Source organism: Podarcis pityusensis (genome assembly GCF_964106645.2).
Source record: "Podarcis pityusensis genome assembly, chromosome: 5".
Classification (NCBI taxonomy): Eukaryota; Metazoa; Chordata; class Lepidosauria; order Squamata; family Lacertidae; genus Podarcis; species Podarcis pityusensis.
In genome coordinates, this window is record NC_138032.1 from 3,430,120 (window position 1) to 3,445,537 (window position 15,418).

At 45.2% G+C, this 15,418-nt stretch overlaps 2 protein-coding genes across 2 annotated transcripts in view; both read right to left on the minus strand.

Moving 5' to 3' along the window:
* Window positions 1-36: 36 nt before the first annotated feature.
* Window positions 37-14,984, minus strand: LOC308477604 (uncharacterized protein). The gene is made up of 4 exons (XM_081006337.1): window positions 12,512-14,984; window positions 10,879-11,710; window positions 5,141-5,346; window positions 37-2,161 (listed from the first exon to the last, which is right to left on the minus strand). The coding sequence occupies exons 1-4, from the start codon at window positions 12,670-12,672 to the stop codon at window positions 1,585-1,587; spliced, it is 1,776 nt and encodes a 591-aa protein (XP_080862463.1). The 5' UTR covers window positions 12,673-14,984; the 3' UTR covers window positions 37-1,584.
* The window catches only part of PDCD1 (programmed cell death 1), a 30,164-nt gene continuing 24,184 nt past the window's right edge, over window positions 9,439-15,418 (minus strand). The window contains exon 6 of the mRNA XM_081007541.1: window positions 9,439-10,599. The gene's annotated coding sequence lies outside the window, so the exon portion shown is untranslated. The remainder of the gene's footprint in view (window positions 10,600-15,418) is intronic.

The window sequence follows — 15,418 nt, forward strand, 5'->3', positions numbered from 1 at the left end:
CGAAGCTACTAGCATGAGTTTGACCAAACTGCGGGAGGCAGTGGAAGACAGGAGTGCCTGGCGTGCTCTGGTCCAGGGGGTCACGAAGAGCCGGACACGACTAAACGGCTAAACAACAACAATTGTGTATAGAGTTGCCATTTTATTCAACCACGCATGTGGCTTTTTGAGATTTCACACGGTCATTGCTACTGCCAACTCACACTTGTAGACAAATCTTTGCAAGCTTAAAGTGGAGAAAGAGGCTACGAGTATTTTTTAAAAAGCAAGCTAGACTCCATGCCATCATCACGTTCTGGAACTTTTCTGCACTCCTGCTAAACCAGCACACATCCAGCCAGGTTTGAAATGCAAAATGATCCTCAGAGTCCCTTGCAGCTCTACAATTCTTGGATTAGATTATATATATTTTTCCCAAAAAAATTAATGATTTTCCAAAAAAAAAATTAAGCAAACAAGCAAACATACATCTTAACTGTACTTAATCCAATCTTAGTAACCTTGTTGAGTGATTTCCTAGAATCCCCCTGGCTGAGTTCCAGAGTATATCATTGTAACAGTTTTCCAAAACCAATTTTCTCATAAAATTAACTTAATCACTTAACATCTTTCTTTCTTTTCATTTTAACTTTAAACATGTTATTCTCTAACATTACATATTTAAATCCTAAGCCTATCTGGTATTTGCAAGTTTTTCCAATTAAGTTATCTTAGCATATTTAACTAAATAGTCTTTGAATTTCATCCATTCCTCCTGGTACTCCTCCTCCTTCTGGTCATGGACTCTTCCAGTCAGGTCGGCTAGCTCCGAAAAGTCCATCATCTTCATCTGCCATTCCTCCACTGTTGGGACTTCTTGTGTTTTCCAATGCTTAGCTAACAAAATTCTAGCTGCAGTTGTGGCATACAAAAACTGTCTAACATCTTTCTTGGGCAATTCCAAACCTGTTATTCCAAGAAGAAAGGCCTCTGGTTTCTTAATAAATGTATATTTCAACATTTTTTTTCAATTCATTATAAATCTTCTCCCAGAAGTCTTTCACCTTGGGGAAGGTCCACCACATGTGATAAAAGGTACCTTCTTTTTCTTTACATTTCCAGCATAAATTATCACTATTATGATATATCTTTGCCAATTTTACAGGGGTTAAGTACCATCTATACATCATTTTCATAATATTTTCCTTTAACACCGTACAAGCAGTGAACTTGACCCCTTTCCTCCATAACCTCTCCCAGTCTTCAAACATTATGTTATGTCCCACATCTCTTGCCCAATCTATCATCACAGATTTAACTTGCTCATCCTTTGTATGCCATTCCAACAATAGATTAGATTATCATTTGGCCCAGGTACACCCAGACCCATTTAAGGAAGGGAGACCAGGCCAAACAGAGCATTTGCCCTTCCTTTCCTGTGATCTTCCCACTGCCACCAGGTGGAAGTCTTTGTTTTCCCTGCCAAAGGTCCCCTGGGTCTTCTTGAGAACACCTTCTGGTAATGTGCCGTTGGGTTTTTCATAGAATTGTAGAGTTGGAAGGGACCCCTAAAGTCATCTAGTCCAACCCCCTGCGGTGCAGAAATCACAGGTATTTATTCTTATTCCAGTAGACAAGGAATACAACAATCACAATCACAAAAGCAATGAAACAAGAGCAACATTTCCGGCAAAAACTGGGGTCAGCGTGGTTTGCAAATGCTTCATATTGTAGTGTTGCCAAGGAGCTGTAAGTGGTTGAGCTTGCCTTACTCTCCTGCAGACTGGCTGGGAGATGTGCTGGTCTTTGGGGCTCCCTATGATGACCGGCACCTCTAGACCACCTATAATGTGCATTGTGTATTCCCAGGTGACAAGCTTCACAATGGTCATGCTTATGAGGGCCCCTGTTCTCATGTACCACTTCAAAGAGTCTGCTGTCATCTAAGTGTTCCCCGTAGCATTTCTTTCTGATGCTTAAGATCAAGCACTCAACGCTATGGATGACATCCTCCTCGCTGAACTGTGGCTCTTCGTACTTGTCTGAAGAGCACTGGTAGCATCGCTGCCTGAAGGTCCTCATCCTGACCGACCCTTGATTCCTGTATCGCTCCAGGTGCATATGGAACAAGATGACAACTTGATGTGAGGACCAGCTGTGGTAGCATCGTGAACATGTAAAGCTAAAAGAGACAAAGGTGGGAGGAATGGAGAAGAACGGCAACAGGTTTAGGGACTTCTCTTTGGGGTTATCCTGGAGAAAGTGCTTCCTTTTGATACTTTGAACCTGCAGTTGATTTCCCCAGATGGACGATTCCAGTTAACAAAGGTGAAATATACTCGGAGTCGAGTGTGAATTTCATGCTCTTTATTCAGCTCATAGTAGCAATGAATGAAACTTTCCCCCAAATGACATTATTTACACAATGGGCCCCGCATGATTGGCTAATTCTGGGTTGCGGATTCACCTCCTCCAGAAGCCTGATTGGCTGCTCCTGCAGGCCAGTCAGGTTGCTGATTCACTTCATCCAGGAGCCTGATTGGCTGCTCCTGCCGGCCAATCAGGTCGCTGATTCACTTCTGTTATGTACTTAGTTGAATAGGATCCAAAATGCAGCAGTCTGATTGGTCCTAGAACAATAGGATCCAGAATGCAGCAGTCTGATTGGTCCTAGAACAATAGGATCCAGAATGCAGCAGTCTGATTGGTCCTAGAACAATAGGATCCAGAATGCAGCAGTCTGATTGGTCCACAGGAGCCACCCAATCCAGCTCCAGGTGGAAGTGAATCCGCAACCTGATTGGCCTACAGGAGAATCCCAGAATTAGCCAATCACATGGGGCCCATTGGGTAATAATGTATATAAAGCAGACATTCTGGGGGAACTTCCATTCCTCCTCACCACTATGAGCTGAATAAAGAGCATGAAATCCACTCTCGACTCCGAGTTTTGTTTAACTGAGCTGCAGTTCAGTGGCTAGGATCGTGTTTTCGCAAGGTACCGCTGTAGAACCATAAGAAATGGTCTCGGACTTGGGGAGACTAATCAGTACACAATATGCTCAGAAACTGGGATGCGGGTGGCACTGTGGGTTAAACCACAGAGCCTAGGACTTGCCGATCAGAAGGTCGGCGGTTTGAATCCCGGCGATGGAGTGAGCTCCCGTTGATGGGTCCCTGCTCCTGCCAACCTAGCAGTTTGAAAGCACATCAAAGTGCAAGTAGATAAATAGGTACCGCTCTGGCGGGAAGGTAAACGTCGTCTCCATGCGCTGCTCTGGTTCGCCAGAAGCGGCTTAGTCATGCTGGCAACTTGACCCGGAAGCTGTACGCCGGCTCCCTCGGCCAATAAAGCGAGATGAGTGCCGCAACCCCAGAGTCGGCCACGACTGGACCTAATGGTCAGGGGTCCCTTTACCTTTACTTTATGCTCAGAAAATGAAACAAAAGAAACTGTGTATGAGCCTGAAGTCACATGAAATCCCAGAGCTCCCTTCTGCCCTGCTTTCAAGAGAGGGAGCTGTTGTACTGGTTCTCGAAGGTGTTTTTTCCCCCTGGGCCACACTTTCAGAATACAAATTTGCTTGTGCCGCACTGAATTTGTCATTGATAAGAAAACACAAAGAAACAACTTCTAGAAGTTCTTGATTTATAGCACAAAACACAACTACTTTATAATAGGACTATGGGACACCCAGAAAGTTTAAAACAATGTGGCTACAGAAGAACATGAATCATCTCGCAGATATAATTATAAATAAATAAACAAGCCTCTTATATGTGTACCTTAAATATGTATACAAACTCAATTAGAGGTGTGAGCTTGCCAGGTAATCTCAGGTCTCATTTGAGACAAATAAACACCCATCTCTTCATCAACACAAAGAAACCTTTCTCTTTTCTGATGTTTCATATTTGTCAGAGTTGAAAATCCCTGCGCAACACAATATGTCATGGAGAACTGTAGAAGAATAGCCAATGCTCTTGAAGAGAGGCATAGATACTGTTTCTGGTTGTATATACCCCCCAAAATTATTTTGGTATTATACTATACTATACTATACTATACTATACTATACTATACTATACTATACTATACTAACTATACTATACTATACCGGAAACTGCAATTAATCCAGAATGCGGCAGCTAGACTGGTGACTGGGAGTGGCCGCCGGGACACTGAGTTCTGAGAGATTTGCATTGGCTCCCAGTACGTTTCCGAGCACAATTCAAAGTGCTGGTGCTGATCTTTAAAGCCTTAAAGGGCCTCAGTCCTGTATACCTGAAGGAGCGTCTCCACCCCCATCGTTCAGCCTGGACACTGAGGTCCAGCTCCAAGGGCCTTCTGGCAGTTCCCTCATTGCGAGAAGCCAAGTTACAGAGAACCAGGCAGAGGGCCTTCTCGGTAGTGGTGCCCGCCCTGTGGAACACCCTCCCTTCAGATGTGAAGGAAATAAGCAGCTATCCTATTTTTAAAAGACATCTGAAGGCAGCCCTGTTCAGGGAAGTTTTTAATATTTAACGCTGTACTGTTTTTAACACTTGATTGGGAGCCGCCCAGAGTGGCTGGGGAAACTCAGCCAGATGGGCGGGGTATAAATAATATATTATTATTATTATTATTATTATTATTATTATTATTATTATTATACTATACTACTGAAAACAAATTGGCAAGGTTTGACTCAAGTGCAGTAAAGGTGTGGTGACAAATAGTTTTGTGTGCACAGCTGCTATCTATCTCACGATAACCCCCTGTCTGAGGGGACCTCGACAGATCTTTGAAGCCACTGGTGTGCCGGAGCACATTATGGGAAGAGCTGTAGCTCGGGAGAAGAGATCAGGATCAATCCCCAATGACAACTCTGGGTAGGGCTAGGAGAGGGCCCTGAATGAAACCCTGGACACAGGCATGGCCAAACTTGGCCGTCCAGCTGTTTTGGGACTACAATTCCTATCAGCCCTAACTAACCAGTGGTCAGGGATGATGGGAACTGTAGTCCCAAAACAGCTGAAGGGCCACATTTGGCCGTGCCTGCTGGAGAATCGCTGTCACTCAGGGTAGGCAGGACTGAACATCTGACACAGCAAAAGTCAGCTTTTTATGGCTCTGTGCATTGCAAAATTATTGCGCATGCAGTAGCAGCTGATGTTTTACCTTCCATGAGCATGTTCCTGCAGCGATTTCCTCCATGGAGATGCCACATTATGGAAGTCAAGGCTCCGATCCATTGTTAGTCTCCAGAAATCTCTCGGTTTCACTGCTTCAATTTGCTCCTTGAAAACCGCTCTCCAAAAGTCCACGTTCATCTTCTCCGTGTATATTTTGGGATCAATCCTGCTTAATATAAAGCCTATTTTGTTTTTTCAGAGGCCCGTATCGGAGTCCAGTGAAACAGTGGGTGGTTCACCTTCTTGCCAGCTTTCTATTTCCTCACTCACACAAGCTGCCCAGCCCAAACCTTTGAGAAACGAAACTGAAGTGAGACTTACCAGGAAGAGTTCCTTAACAAACAACATCAGAAGTTGAAAGCCTACTCTGATGGCTTTGGGGCAATACCTTTTGTAGCAATACTTCACTGCGGCCCCTTAGGCTTCCCTGCTAGGGTAGTGCTGAACACATCATTTCTACAGATTTCCTACCCCTTTGGCTCCTGAGTTATAAGTACTTTCAGGATTTGGCTCCTAGCACACAATGACCTCACTGTGCCCTTTTTCGTCTGTTTTAATGAAATAATCAAATAACTACCCTATTTTTCGCTCTATAGGACGCACCCGACCATAGGATGCACCTTGTTTTAGAGGGGGAGAACAAATTCTCCCCCTCTCTGCTCAGCGCCCCTTCAGCGAAGCGGCAGGAGAAACGGAGCCCCTTCCATTTCTCCTCCCGCTTGGCTGAAGGGGCGCTGCTCAGCTCTCCCTCTCTGCTGAAGCCGGGAGAGTCTTGCTCTCCCGGCTTCAGCAAAAGGAACCCGAAGCCTTCGGAGTGCAGCGTGAGTTCCCGCTGTGCTCCAAAGTCTTCAGGCGGCTATCCCTGAAGCCTGGAGAGCGAGAGGGGTCGGTGCGCACCAACCCCTCTCGCTCTCCAGGCTTCAGCGAAAGCAACGCGTAGCCTCCGGAGCGCGGAGGGAGCGCTCCCTCTGCGCTTCGGAGGCTTCACTTTGCTATCGCTGAAGCCAAGGAGCCTGCATTCGCTCCATAGGACGCACACACATTTCCCCTTAATTTTTGGAGGGGGAAAAGTGCGTCCTATAGAGCGAAAAATACGGTAAGTGTTTTCCACGCAGTTTGCTCTCTTTACCTTGATGCTACCATTAGCTGGGGCTTCCTGTAGCTTGTGGATCAGAGATATTGCAAGCAAACGTTGGTTCCTGAGATCGAGGAACAGGCTTTGTCCATGTTCAGTTACAACTGGACTCCATTTTTAATCAAGATGGCGGGTGGAGCCTTTCAAAATGGTGCTGAATTTAACCACTGATTTCAAAACTGCACTGATTTCGCAGAATTCCCGAGCAAGGCCAGGATACGAGGCTGATAGTCCGCTATATATTGTTATGGGAGTGGGGGTTGGTCTGGATTATATTGGTGGGACCCTTCCAGGGTTGTGAGTCTATATTGTGAGAAATGTAAATGTTGTCTTTTCAGTTTTAGATTTTTATTAATCATAAATATCATAGGGCTATAAGAAAATTGCAGCTAAGGTGTGTAAGTCTATAGGAATATTGCAGCCAAGGTGTGGGTGACTGTCGCTAGCATATTTCAAACTAGCTGTGGTCATGTTTCTTTAGAAATCATGAGGCTTTTTGAGAGAAACAACTTGTTGCAAAATTCTGAAGAATTAGAGTATCTTTAGCAACTGTGGCCAGGGGCTTTTTGCAAAACAGGTACAGTGGTACCTCGGGTTAAGAACTTAACTTGTTCTGAAGGTCCATTCTTAACCTGAAACTGTTCTTAACCTGAGGCACCACTTTAGCTAATGGGACCTCCCGCTGCCGCCGTGCAATTTCTGTTCACATCCTGTAGCAAAGTTCTTAACCCAAGGTAGTATTTCTGGGTTAGCAGGGTCTGTAACCTGAACACAGCTGTCAACTTTCAGATTTGAAAATAAGGGATCAGCAGCCTCGAAAATAAGGGATCAGCAGCCTCACCTATCCCGGGGACAGTCTACGGGATATCTAACAATCCGGGATAGCAGTGGGAAGCAGCAGGAAACGGCCCTGGAATAAGGGAATTTCCCGCAAAAAAAGGGAAGGTTGACAGCTATGAACCTGAAGCGTCTGTAACCTGAAGCGTCTGTAACCCGAGGTACCACTGTAGTTGAAACCGGTGTTACATGCTTCGGTGAAATAAAGGAACATAGCTTTATTGCTAAAAACAGTATGTAAGGGGGCAAACAAAGGTCCGTATAGTTAAAGCTCTGGTTTTCCCAGTAGTGATGTATGGAAGTGAGAGCTGGACCATAAAGAAGGCTGATCGCCGAAGAATGGATGCTTTTGAATTCTGGTGCTGGAGGAGACTCTTGAGAGTCCCATGGACTGCAAGAAGATCAAACCTATCGATTCTGAAGGAAATCAGTCCTGAGTGCTCACTGGAAGGACAGATCCTGAAGCTGAGGCTCCAAGACTTTGGCCACCTCATGAGAAGAGAAGACTCCCTGGAAAAGACCCTGATGTTGGGAAAGATGGAGGGCACAAGGAGAAGGGGACGACAGAGGACGAGATGGTTGGACAGTGTTCTCAAAGCTATGAACATGAGTCTGACCAAACTGCAGGAGGCAGTGGAAGACAGGAGGGCCTGGTGTGCTTTGGTCCAGGGGGTCACGAAGAGGCAGACACGACTAAACGACTAAACAACAACAACAAGGGGGCAAAGGCTTGACCAAATAAGGGGCTTTGGGGAACAGGAAAAACTAACCAAATAAGGGGCTTTGGGGGTGAGCGAGGGAGTAAGGGTTGGATTTTACATTGCAAGAGACGGACGCGATAGATGTGAACTTTGAACGCCCCTTCCTTGTGGGCAATGAAGGAGGGACTTGCGCTCGGGAAAAGGGTTTATATTTTCATGTTTTTGATAAGGGATGGCGTGCCTGCCTTTTCAGGACACCCACTTGCAAGTGTTTATTTTCGATAAAATATTCTTCATCAACTGCTTCATCAACTTTGCCCAGACTTTATTACAGTGGTACCTCAGGTTAAGTATTTAATTCGTTCCGGAGGTCTATACTTAACCTGAAACTGTTCTTAACCTGAAGCACCACTTTAGCTAATGGGGCTTCCTGCTGCTGCCACGCCACCGGAGCACGATTTCTGTTCTCATCCTGAAGCAAAGTTCTTAACCTGAAGCACTATTTCTGGGTTAGCGGAGTCTGTAACCTGAAGCGTATGTAACCTGAAGCGTATGTAACCCGAGGTACCACTGTATTTCAAAGGGGTCCAGGACCCAAGTCCTGGGGACCAGCGTTTATATCTCACAACATCATTAACCCTCCAGAGTCTCTTACTCTTCCTTTGATATTCCCCTAGAGACCTAATGTCAAAGCTTTGAATTGCCAGAGAGAGCAAGTCATGTCTGTGCATTTGCGAATGCCAACGATGGCTCCGGGTTGCCCGTTCACAAAGGCAGCAGCTGAGTTCAAAACCATCGGCTTACACAAAACATGCTTGGGCAAGATCTTACTAAACCAGTTTCCACGCTCTTGCTAATCCTCCCTCTGTATAGCATGCGGAAACTTAAGAAGGGCAACCAAAATGTGCTGTTCTCCCTGCCCCTTGATGCTTTCTTCCCATTCACAAAGGTGGCAGCTCAGTTCATGACCATCGGCTAACACAGGGCATGCCTGGGCTAGAAAATAGTATGAAAGCTTTTGAGTTCTTCAGAACTCTTCATCAGGCTAGATGGAGAATTCTGAAGAACTCTAAAGCTTGCACATTTTTTTAAAAAAACTTTGGGGTGGGGCATTAGCCTGATAAAGGTATTGCCCTAATATGGACTTTGGAATTTTTCTTACGTGCTAACATGCCTTCCTTTGTTTTTTCCTCTCTTTTCTTCCCAGTCACAGTTATGGTGCTCGAGGGACCCCAACAACCAATTTAATTCAATCGCAATCTCATTATGCTGTTATTATTATTCCTCAGGTCAACTCTATTTCTATAGAATTTCTATATATATATTGATTATTTCCATAAGTAGTTAAATGTCCTGTGTTCCAAATCTGCAAAAAAGAAAGCTAATTTTGTTTAGATAAGCCTACCCAGATGTTTAGAACGTTTATGCAAGTTTTAATCTGGTTTTAGTCTATTGCTATTTTAATTTTTCAAAAGTCTTAAATTATTGTTGTTAATTTCTCTTATTGATAATTTCATTGCTTTATTTTTTTTGTAAACCCCTATCAACCTTTTTTTTCCAATCAAGCAGATTATAAATTTTATGAAATAAATAAATCCTGTTGCACAAACCCTTTTTGCTGGGGAGAGGGGAGTTACCTATTTGACTCCCATTGCTAGCACTACTATCATTATCATTAGGTATTTTGGAAGTATCCATAACAAATACACAGGATCCGAGAGGGTTTTTTTCTTTTGCCATTTATTTTATTCATTTGAAACAGTTTTCTCCTACCCAATCCTTCAAAGTCTTAAAATTTCCAGGAACAAGTAATACCTCAGAAAGAAATAACAACAGACCTCTCTTTTTAAGATCAAACAGACCAGGTAATGAATAATAAAATCAGATGGTAGCAGAGATTTGCAGCCCCATTAAAACAAAATATGTTCTTATTTTAAAATCTTAAAACAAAAACAAGTTTGCCATTGCTGCCCCCCAACCAAATGGCAAATGCAACATGGGAAAACTTTGCAAAGAGGCTTAGAAGGTAGAAATCAGGAACTCCTTAATAATTCACTGGATAGTTAACTTGCAGTACAATGGTATACAGTTTTGGGGCACCCATAGTTAGAGTTAGTAAATGTTAGGAATTACTAAATACTTGAAGTCTTCACTTGGGGGGGGGGGAACAGTGTCGCAGTGTAAAATAAAAATATGCAGTTTAAGCTTGTCTGCCAGACCAGGGCATCGTCGGACGGGAGGGTGGGAGGGGTAGAGAGCTGTTAAGACGTACAAAGATGTTGATGGTCAACACATGAAGGAAGACCTTTGAATTTGCTGAAATTCAAAGGTTAAGCCTTTTCTAGTATGGAAATGGAATTATGGGGAAAGTTCACCTGTTCACATTCTATCTGTCGGACACTGTATTACGTGGGTGGCCATTTAAAAAAAATTGGGGGGTGGCCATCCACTCCACCTGCAAAAGAATTCACTTCTATATCAACTTGTTCATTCCCCAGGTGAGGGACCACCTGCTAAATAAACCACGGAAGCGAATTCAAGTCCCGTATCCAGGAGGGACAAAGCATTTATTAAAATCATTGCAATAGCACAGCCTTGCGAAACCAGCAGTTCAGTTACTTCTTATGACCTGTAACCTTTCCTGATGTATGTAGAAGGGTATTTATGTTTTAAGAATGTTCAGGTGTTTTATGAATCTTTGTTTGAACTACTATAAAAGCTGTGTTCGGATTTGCTGATCACACAACTAGCAGCTGATCACACAACGGTATACTTGATTGATTGATTGATTGATTGATTGAACGACATTCTGTTCGAGTAGCAAAGAAAGAAAAGGGAAGAAAAGGCAACTCTTACACCATCACAATTTGCCACTGGTGTAATAGTTTCAGAATACAGAAAGGCATATTCAGACATTCGGCAGCTTTTGTACAGGAGGCGGCAGGGCTTCTAAAGTCACGGCAGGCCAAGCCAGCAGGGGTGGGTGCCTGAATTTGCATTGCAGTTTAAATTCCCTGCCTGCTCTGCTATCAACGGAACCAGTTAGGTAATGAAAGAAAGCATATAGGCAATGAAAATTATAATTGAAATTATAAATACTGCTATAATTAGAATTACAGACCAAAGACAGTAATTGCAACCCTGTGTTGGGGCTGAGGACCCTGTGGAGGATGGGGCCAAGGACCCTGTGGAGGATGGGGGTAAAGACCCTGAGATTGACGGGGCTGAGGGCCTTGGGAATGATGGGGCTGAAGACCAGGGGAATGATGGGGCTGAAGATCCTGAGATTGACGGGGCTGAGGGTCGTGGGAATGATGGGGCTGAAGACCAGGGGAATGATGGGGCTGAAGACCCTGAGATTGACGGGGCTGAGGGCCGTGGGAATGATGGGGCTGAAGACCAGGGGAATGATGGGGCTGAAGACCCTGTGAATGATGGGGTTGAGGATCCTGTAAAAGATGGACTTGGTGTTTCTATCTGTATAATGGTCGCCGGATACCCTGTGCTTTGGGGTTTCCCGCGGTGCTCTGCTTGCTTCGACCGCCCTTGTTGCCCTTTGTGGATTCCCAGCTGGCACCCTTCACAAAACTCGCGCTTATGTGGACCACCCTCGTGACAGACCACCCTAGAGAGCTGACTGCGGTCAACCTGCTCCCCATAGCAACTCTCCCTGATGTCGAGGATCAACTCCTTCAAGATGTCGGCAACGTCGTCCTCGGAGAACCGTGGCTCTTCGTACGTGTCCAGAGAGCATTCGTGGCACCGCTGACCCAAGGGCTTCATCTTGACGTGTCCTCGCCTCTCAGAACTGTCCCATTGCATGTGGAACAGGATAAGAACTTGGTATGAGAACCAGCTGTGCCAGCATCCGGAACAGGTAAATCTAGCAGGGAGAGAGGGGGAGATGATGGGAGGGGGAGCAAGCAGAATTTGGTACTTTTATTGAGGCTCTCCTGAAGAGTGGACCTCAGGAGAACCCTACACGGAACCCTGGAGAACCACAGCCAGTCAGGGGATACAGCACAGTTCTAGATGGACCAATGCTATGATTCAGGAAAAGGCAGCTCTCAATGTTCCGGCTCATTACAAAAATATTAGCTATCGGGTAGAAGCTTTTTGTGTGTGTGTGCCTGTTGCCCTTTTTTTTTTTTTTTTTTTTAGACAGCAAAAAAAAAGTAGAGACATCACCTTGCCAACAAAGGTCCGTATACTAAAAGCTATGGTTTTCCCAGTAGTGATGTATGGAAGTGAGAGCTGGACCATAAAGAAGGCTGATCAAAAGAATTGATGTTTTGAATTATGGTGCTGGAGGAGACTCTTGAGAGTCCCATGGACTGCAAAAAGATTAAACCTCTCCATTCTTAAGGAAATCAGCCCTGAGTGCTCACTGGAAGGACAGATCCTGAAGCTGAGGCTCCAATACTTTGGCCACCTCAGGAGAAGAGAAGACTCTCTGGAAAAGACCCTGATGTTGGGAAAGATGGAGGGCACAAGGAGAAGGGGACGACAGAGGACGAGATGGTGGGACAGTGTTCTCGAAGCTACCAGCATGAGTTTGACCAAACTGCGGGAGGCAGAGGAAGACAGAAGTGCCTGGCGTGCTCTGGTCCAGGGGGTCACGAAGAGTCGGACACGACTAAACGACTAAACAACAACAACAAAAAGCTTTTTTGTTTTGTTTTACCTTCCATGAGCATGCTCCTGAAATGTTTCCATCCACCCAGGTTCCACCCTGTGGAATTCAATCCTGCGATCCTTTGTCAGCCTCCAGAGATCATTTGGCTTCACCTCATTCATCTGCTTCTTAAAAACCCGTCTCCAAAAATCCATCGTGAGCCTATTCATGTTTCTTTTCCGATCGGGGTTGCTTAATGACAAAGGTGATTGTGGTCTTTTTTGCAGAGGCCGGAATGGGATGCAGTGAGAAGGTGGGTGCCGTTTGTGATTCCCTGCTTTGCTTTCCTCACCCTCACAAGCTGACCGGTCCGTACGTTTGCGAAACGAAACTCAGCCAAGAGTTAACAACACCAGAGGTTCAAAGTCAACTGTGAGGACTTTGGGACAACTCTTTCTGTAGTTTCCAGGTGGCATGGATAGCCAACAATAGCTTTTATTACCTGTTTAGTTTACTTGCAATACAATACTATATAGCGTACTTCCATAGTGGCCAAGGTAACATTTCTAAGCTTCTTTGTATATCATTTTGTGTTTTAGCTAATAGCTCCAATGAACATTACACTTGCTGTTTGTTAACAGCCTTGATCCTTCCTCCCAAAATTATCAAGCAGTATGTCACTGGACGCGGGTGGCGCTCTGGGTTAAACCACAGAGTCTAGGGCTTGCCGATCAGAAGGTCGGCGGTTCGAATCCCCGTGACTGGGTGAGCTCCCGTTGCTCGGTCCCTGCTCCTGCCCACCTAGCAGTTTAAAAGCACGTCAAAGTGCAAGTAGAGAAATAGGTACCGCTCCGGTGGGAAGGTAAACGGCGTTTCCGTGCGCTGCTCTGGTTCGCCAGTCATGCTTAGTCGCTTAGTCATGCTGGCCACATGACCCAGAAGCTGTATGCCGGCTCCCTCGGCCAATAAAGCGAGATGAGCGCCTCAACCCCAGAGTTGGCCACGACTGGACCTAATGGTCAGGGGTCCCTTTGCCTTTATGTCACTGGTGATTTCAATTCTTTCTTGTTATTGTGTTTTAAAAGCTGTGGTGGTTGAAGAAAGTAATGCTTTCAGATACCAGTACAGTCGTACCTTGGGTTACAGAGGCTTCAGGTTACAGACGCTTCAGGTTACAGACTCCGCTAACCCAGAAATAGTACCTCAGGTTAAGAACTTTGCTTCAGGATGAGAACAGAAATTGTGCTTCGGCAGTGCGGCGGAAGCAGGAGGCCCCATTAGCTAAAGTGGTATCTCAATTTAAGAACAGTTTCAGGTTAAGAACGGACCTCCGGAACGAATTAAGTTCTTAACCCGAGGTACCACTGTATACCTGGAAACTGCAGGAGAGGAGAGTTCCCTGGGAAGCTCAACTCCTGCTTCCTAGTTTCCCATTGGGGCACCTGGTTGACTACTGTGAGAACAGGATCCTGGGCTAGAGGGTTACCCATTTTCCCAATCCAGCACGCTCTTTTTTATGTTTGTACACTTCTTTCTTTTAAAATGTGCTTTTGTTGCCCTGGGGAGACAGAGAACCTTGCTCCATTTTAATTGCGCAAAACTAAACGTCCTGGTTGGGACGCAGGTGGTGCTGTGGGTTAAACCACAGAGCCTAGGGCTTGCCAATCAGAAGGTCGGCGGTTCGAATCCCCGCGACGGAGTGAGCTCCTGTTGCTCGGTCCCTGCTCCTGCCAACCTAGCAGTTCAAAAGCACATCAAAGTGCAAGTAGATAAATAGGTACTGCTCTAGCGGGAAGGTAAAGGGCGTTTCCGTGCACTGCTCTGGTTCGCCAGAAGCGGCTTAGTCATGCTGGCCACATGACCTGGAAGCTGTATGCCGGCTCCCTTGGCCAGTAAACCAATATGAGTGCCGCAACCCCAGAGTCGTCCGCGACTGGACCTAACGGTCAGGGGTCCCTTTACCTTTACCTAAATGTCCTGGTTATGTGCTTGAATCCCTGCTCCCCAAACCCTTACAAGTCTGGAGAATGTGTCCAGAAAATTATATTCAGGGGGTGGACTCTCCTTCCTTGGAGGTTTTTAAGCAGAGGTTGGGTGGCCATCTGTCCATTGTCCAATCTGTACAATGCTGTACAGTTTTGGGACACCCATAGTTAGAGTTAGTATATGTTAGGAATTACTAAATGCTCGAAGTCTTCACCTGGGGAGAGACAGTGTTGCAGTGTTTTTAAAAATGCAGTTTAAGCTTGTCTGCCAGACCAGGGAATCGTCGGGACAGGGGGAGGGGAGAGAGAGTTGTTAAGACGTACAAAGCTGTTGATGGTCACTGGTCAACACATGAAGGAAAACCCTTGAATCTGCTGAAATTCAAAGGTTAAGCCTTTTGTAGTACGGAAATGCAATTATGGGGAAAGTTCACCTGTTCACATTCTGTCTGTCAGGCACTACTGTATTACGTGGGTGGCCATTAAAAAACAATTGGGGGGGTGACCATCCACTCCACCTGCAAAAGAAATCACTTCTATATCAGCTTGCTGTTTCCCCAGGTTGCTAAATAAACCATGGAAACTAATTGAAGTCCTGTATCCAGGTGGGACCCAGCATTTATTAAAACTATCGCAATGGTTTTGCCATCCAGCTGCTCAGCTGCTTCTCATGACCTGTAACCTTTCCTTATATTTGTAGAAAGGTGTCTATGTTTTGAGAATGTTCAGATGTTTTATGACTCTTGGTTTGCTGTGTTTTAACTACCATAAAACTGTGTTCTGATTTGCCTCTAATGAGCAGCTGATCACACAACGGTCGATTGATTGATTGAACGACATTCTATTCGAGTAGCAAAGAAATAAAAGGGGAGAAAAGGTGAATCTTACACCAGAGCTGTTCTGATCCGTCACAATTTGCCACTGGTGTAATAGTTTCAGAATACAGAAAAGCCTTTGCAGACATTCAGCAGCTTTTGTACAGGAGGTGGCA

Coding starts and splice junctions, on each gene's coding strand:
- LOC308477604 (XM_081006337.1), bottom strand. CDS start 12,672: ATGAATAGGCTCACGATGGATTTTTGGAGACGGGTTTTTAAGAAGCAG. Junction 5,347..10,878: donor TTGCCTATATGCTTTCTTTC/ATTACCTAACTG, acceptor GGCCTCTGAAAA/AACAAAATAGGCTTTATATT. Junction 2,162..5,140: donor CAGGAACATGCTCATGGAAG/GTAAAACATCAG, acceptor TGTCTCTTTTAG/CTTTACATGTTCACGATGCT.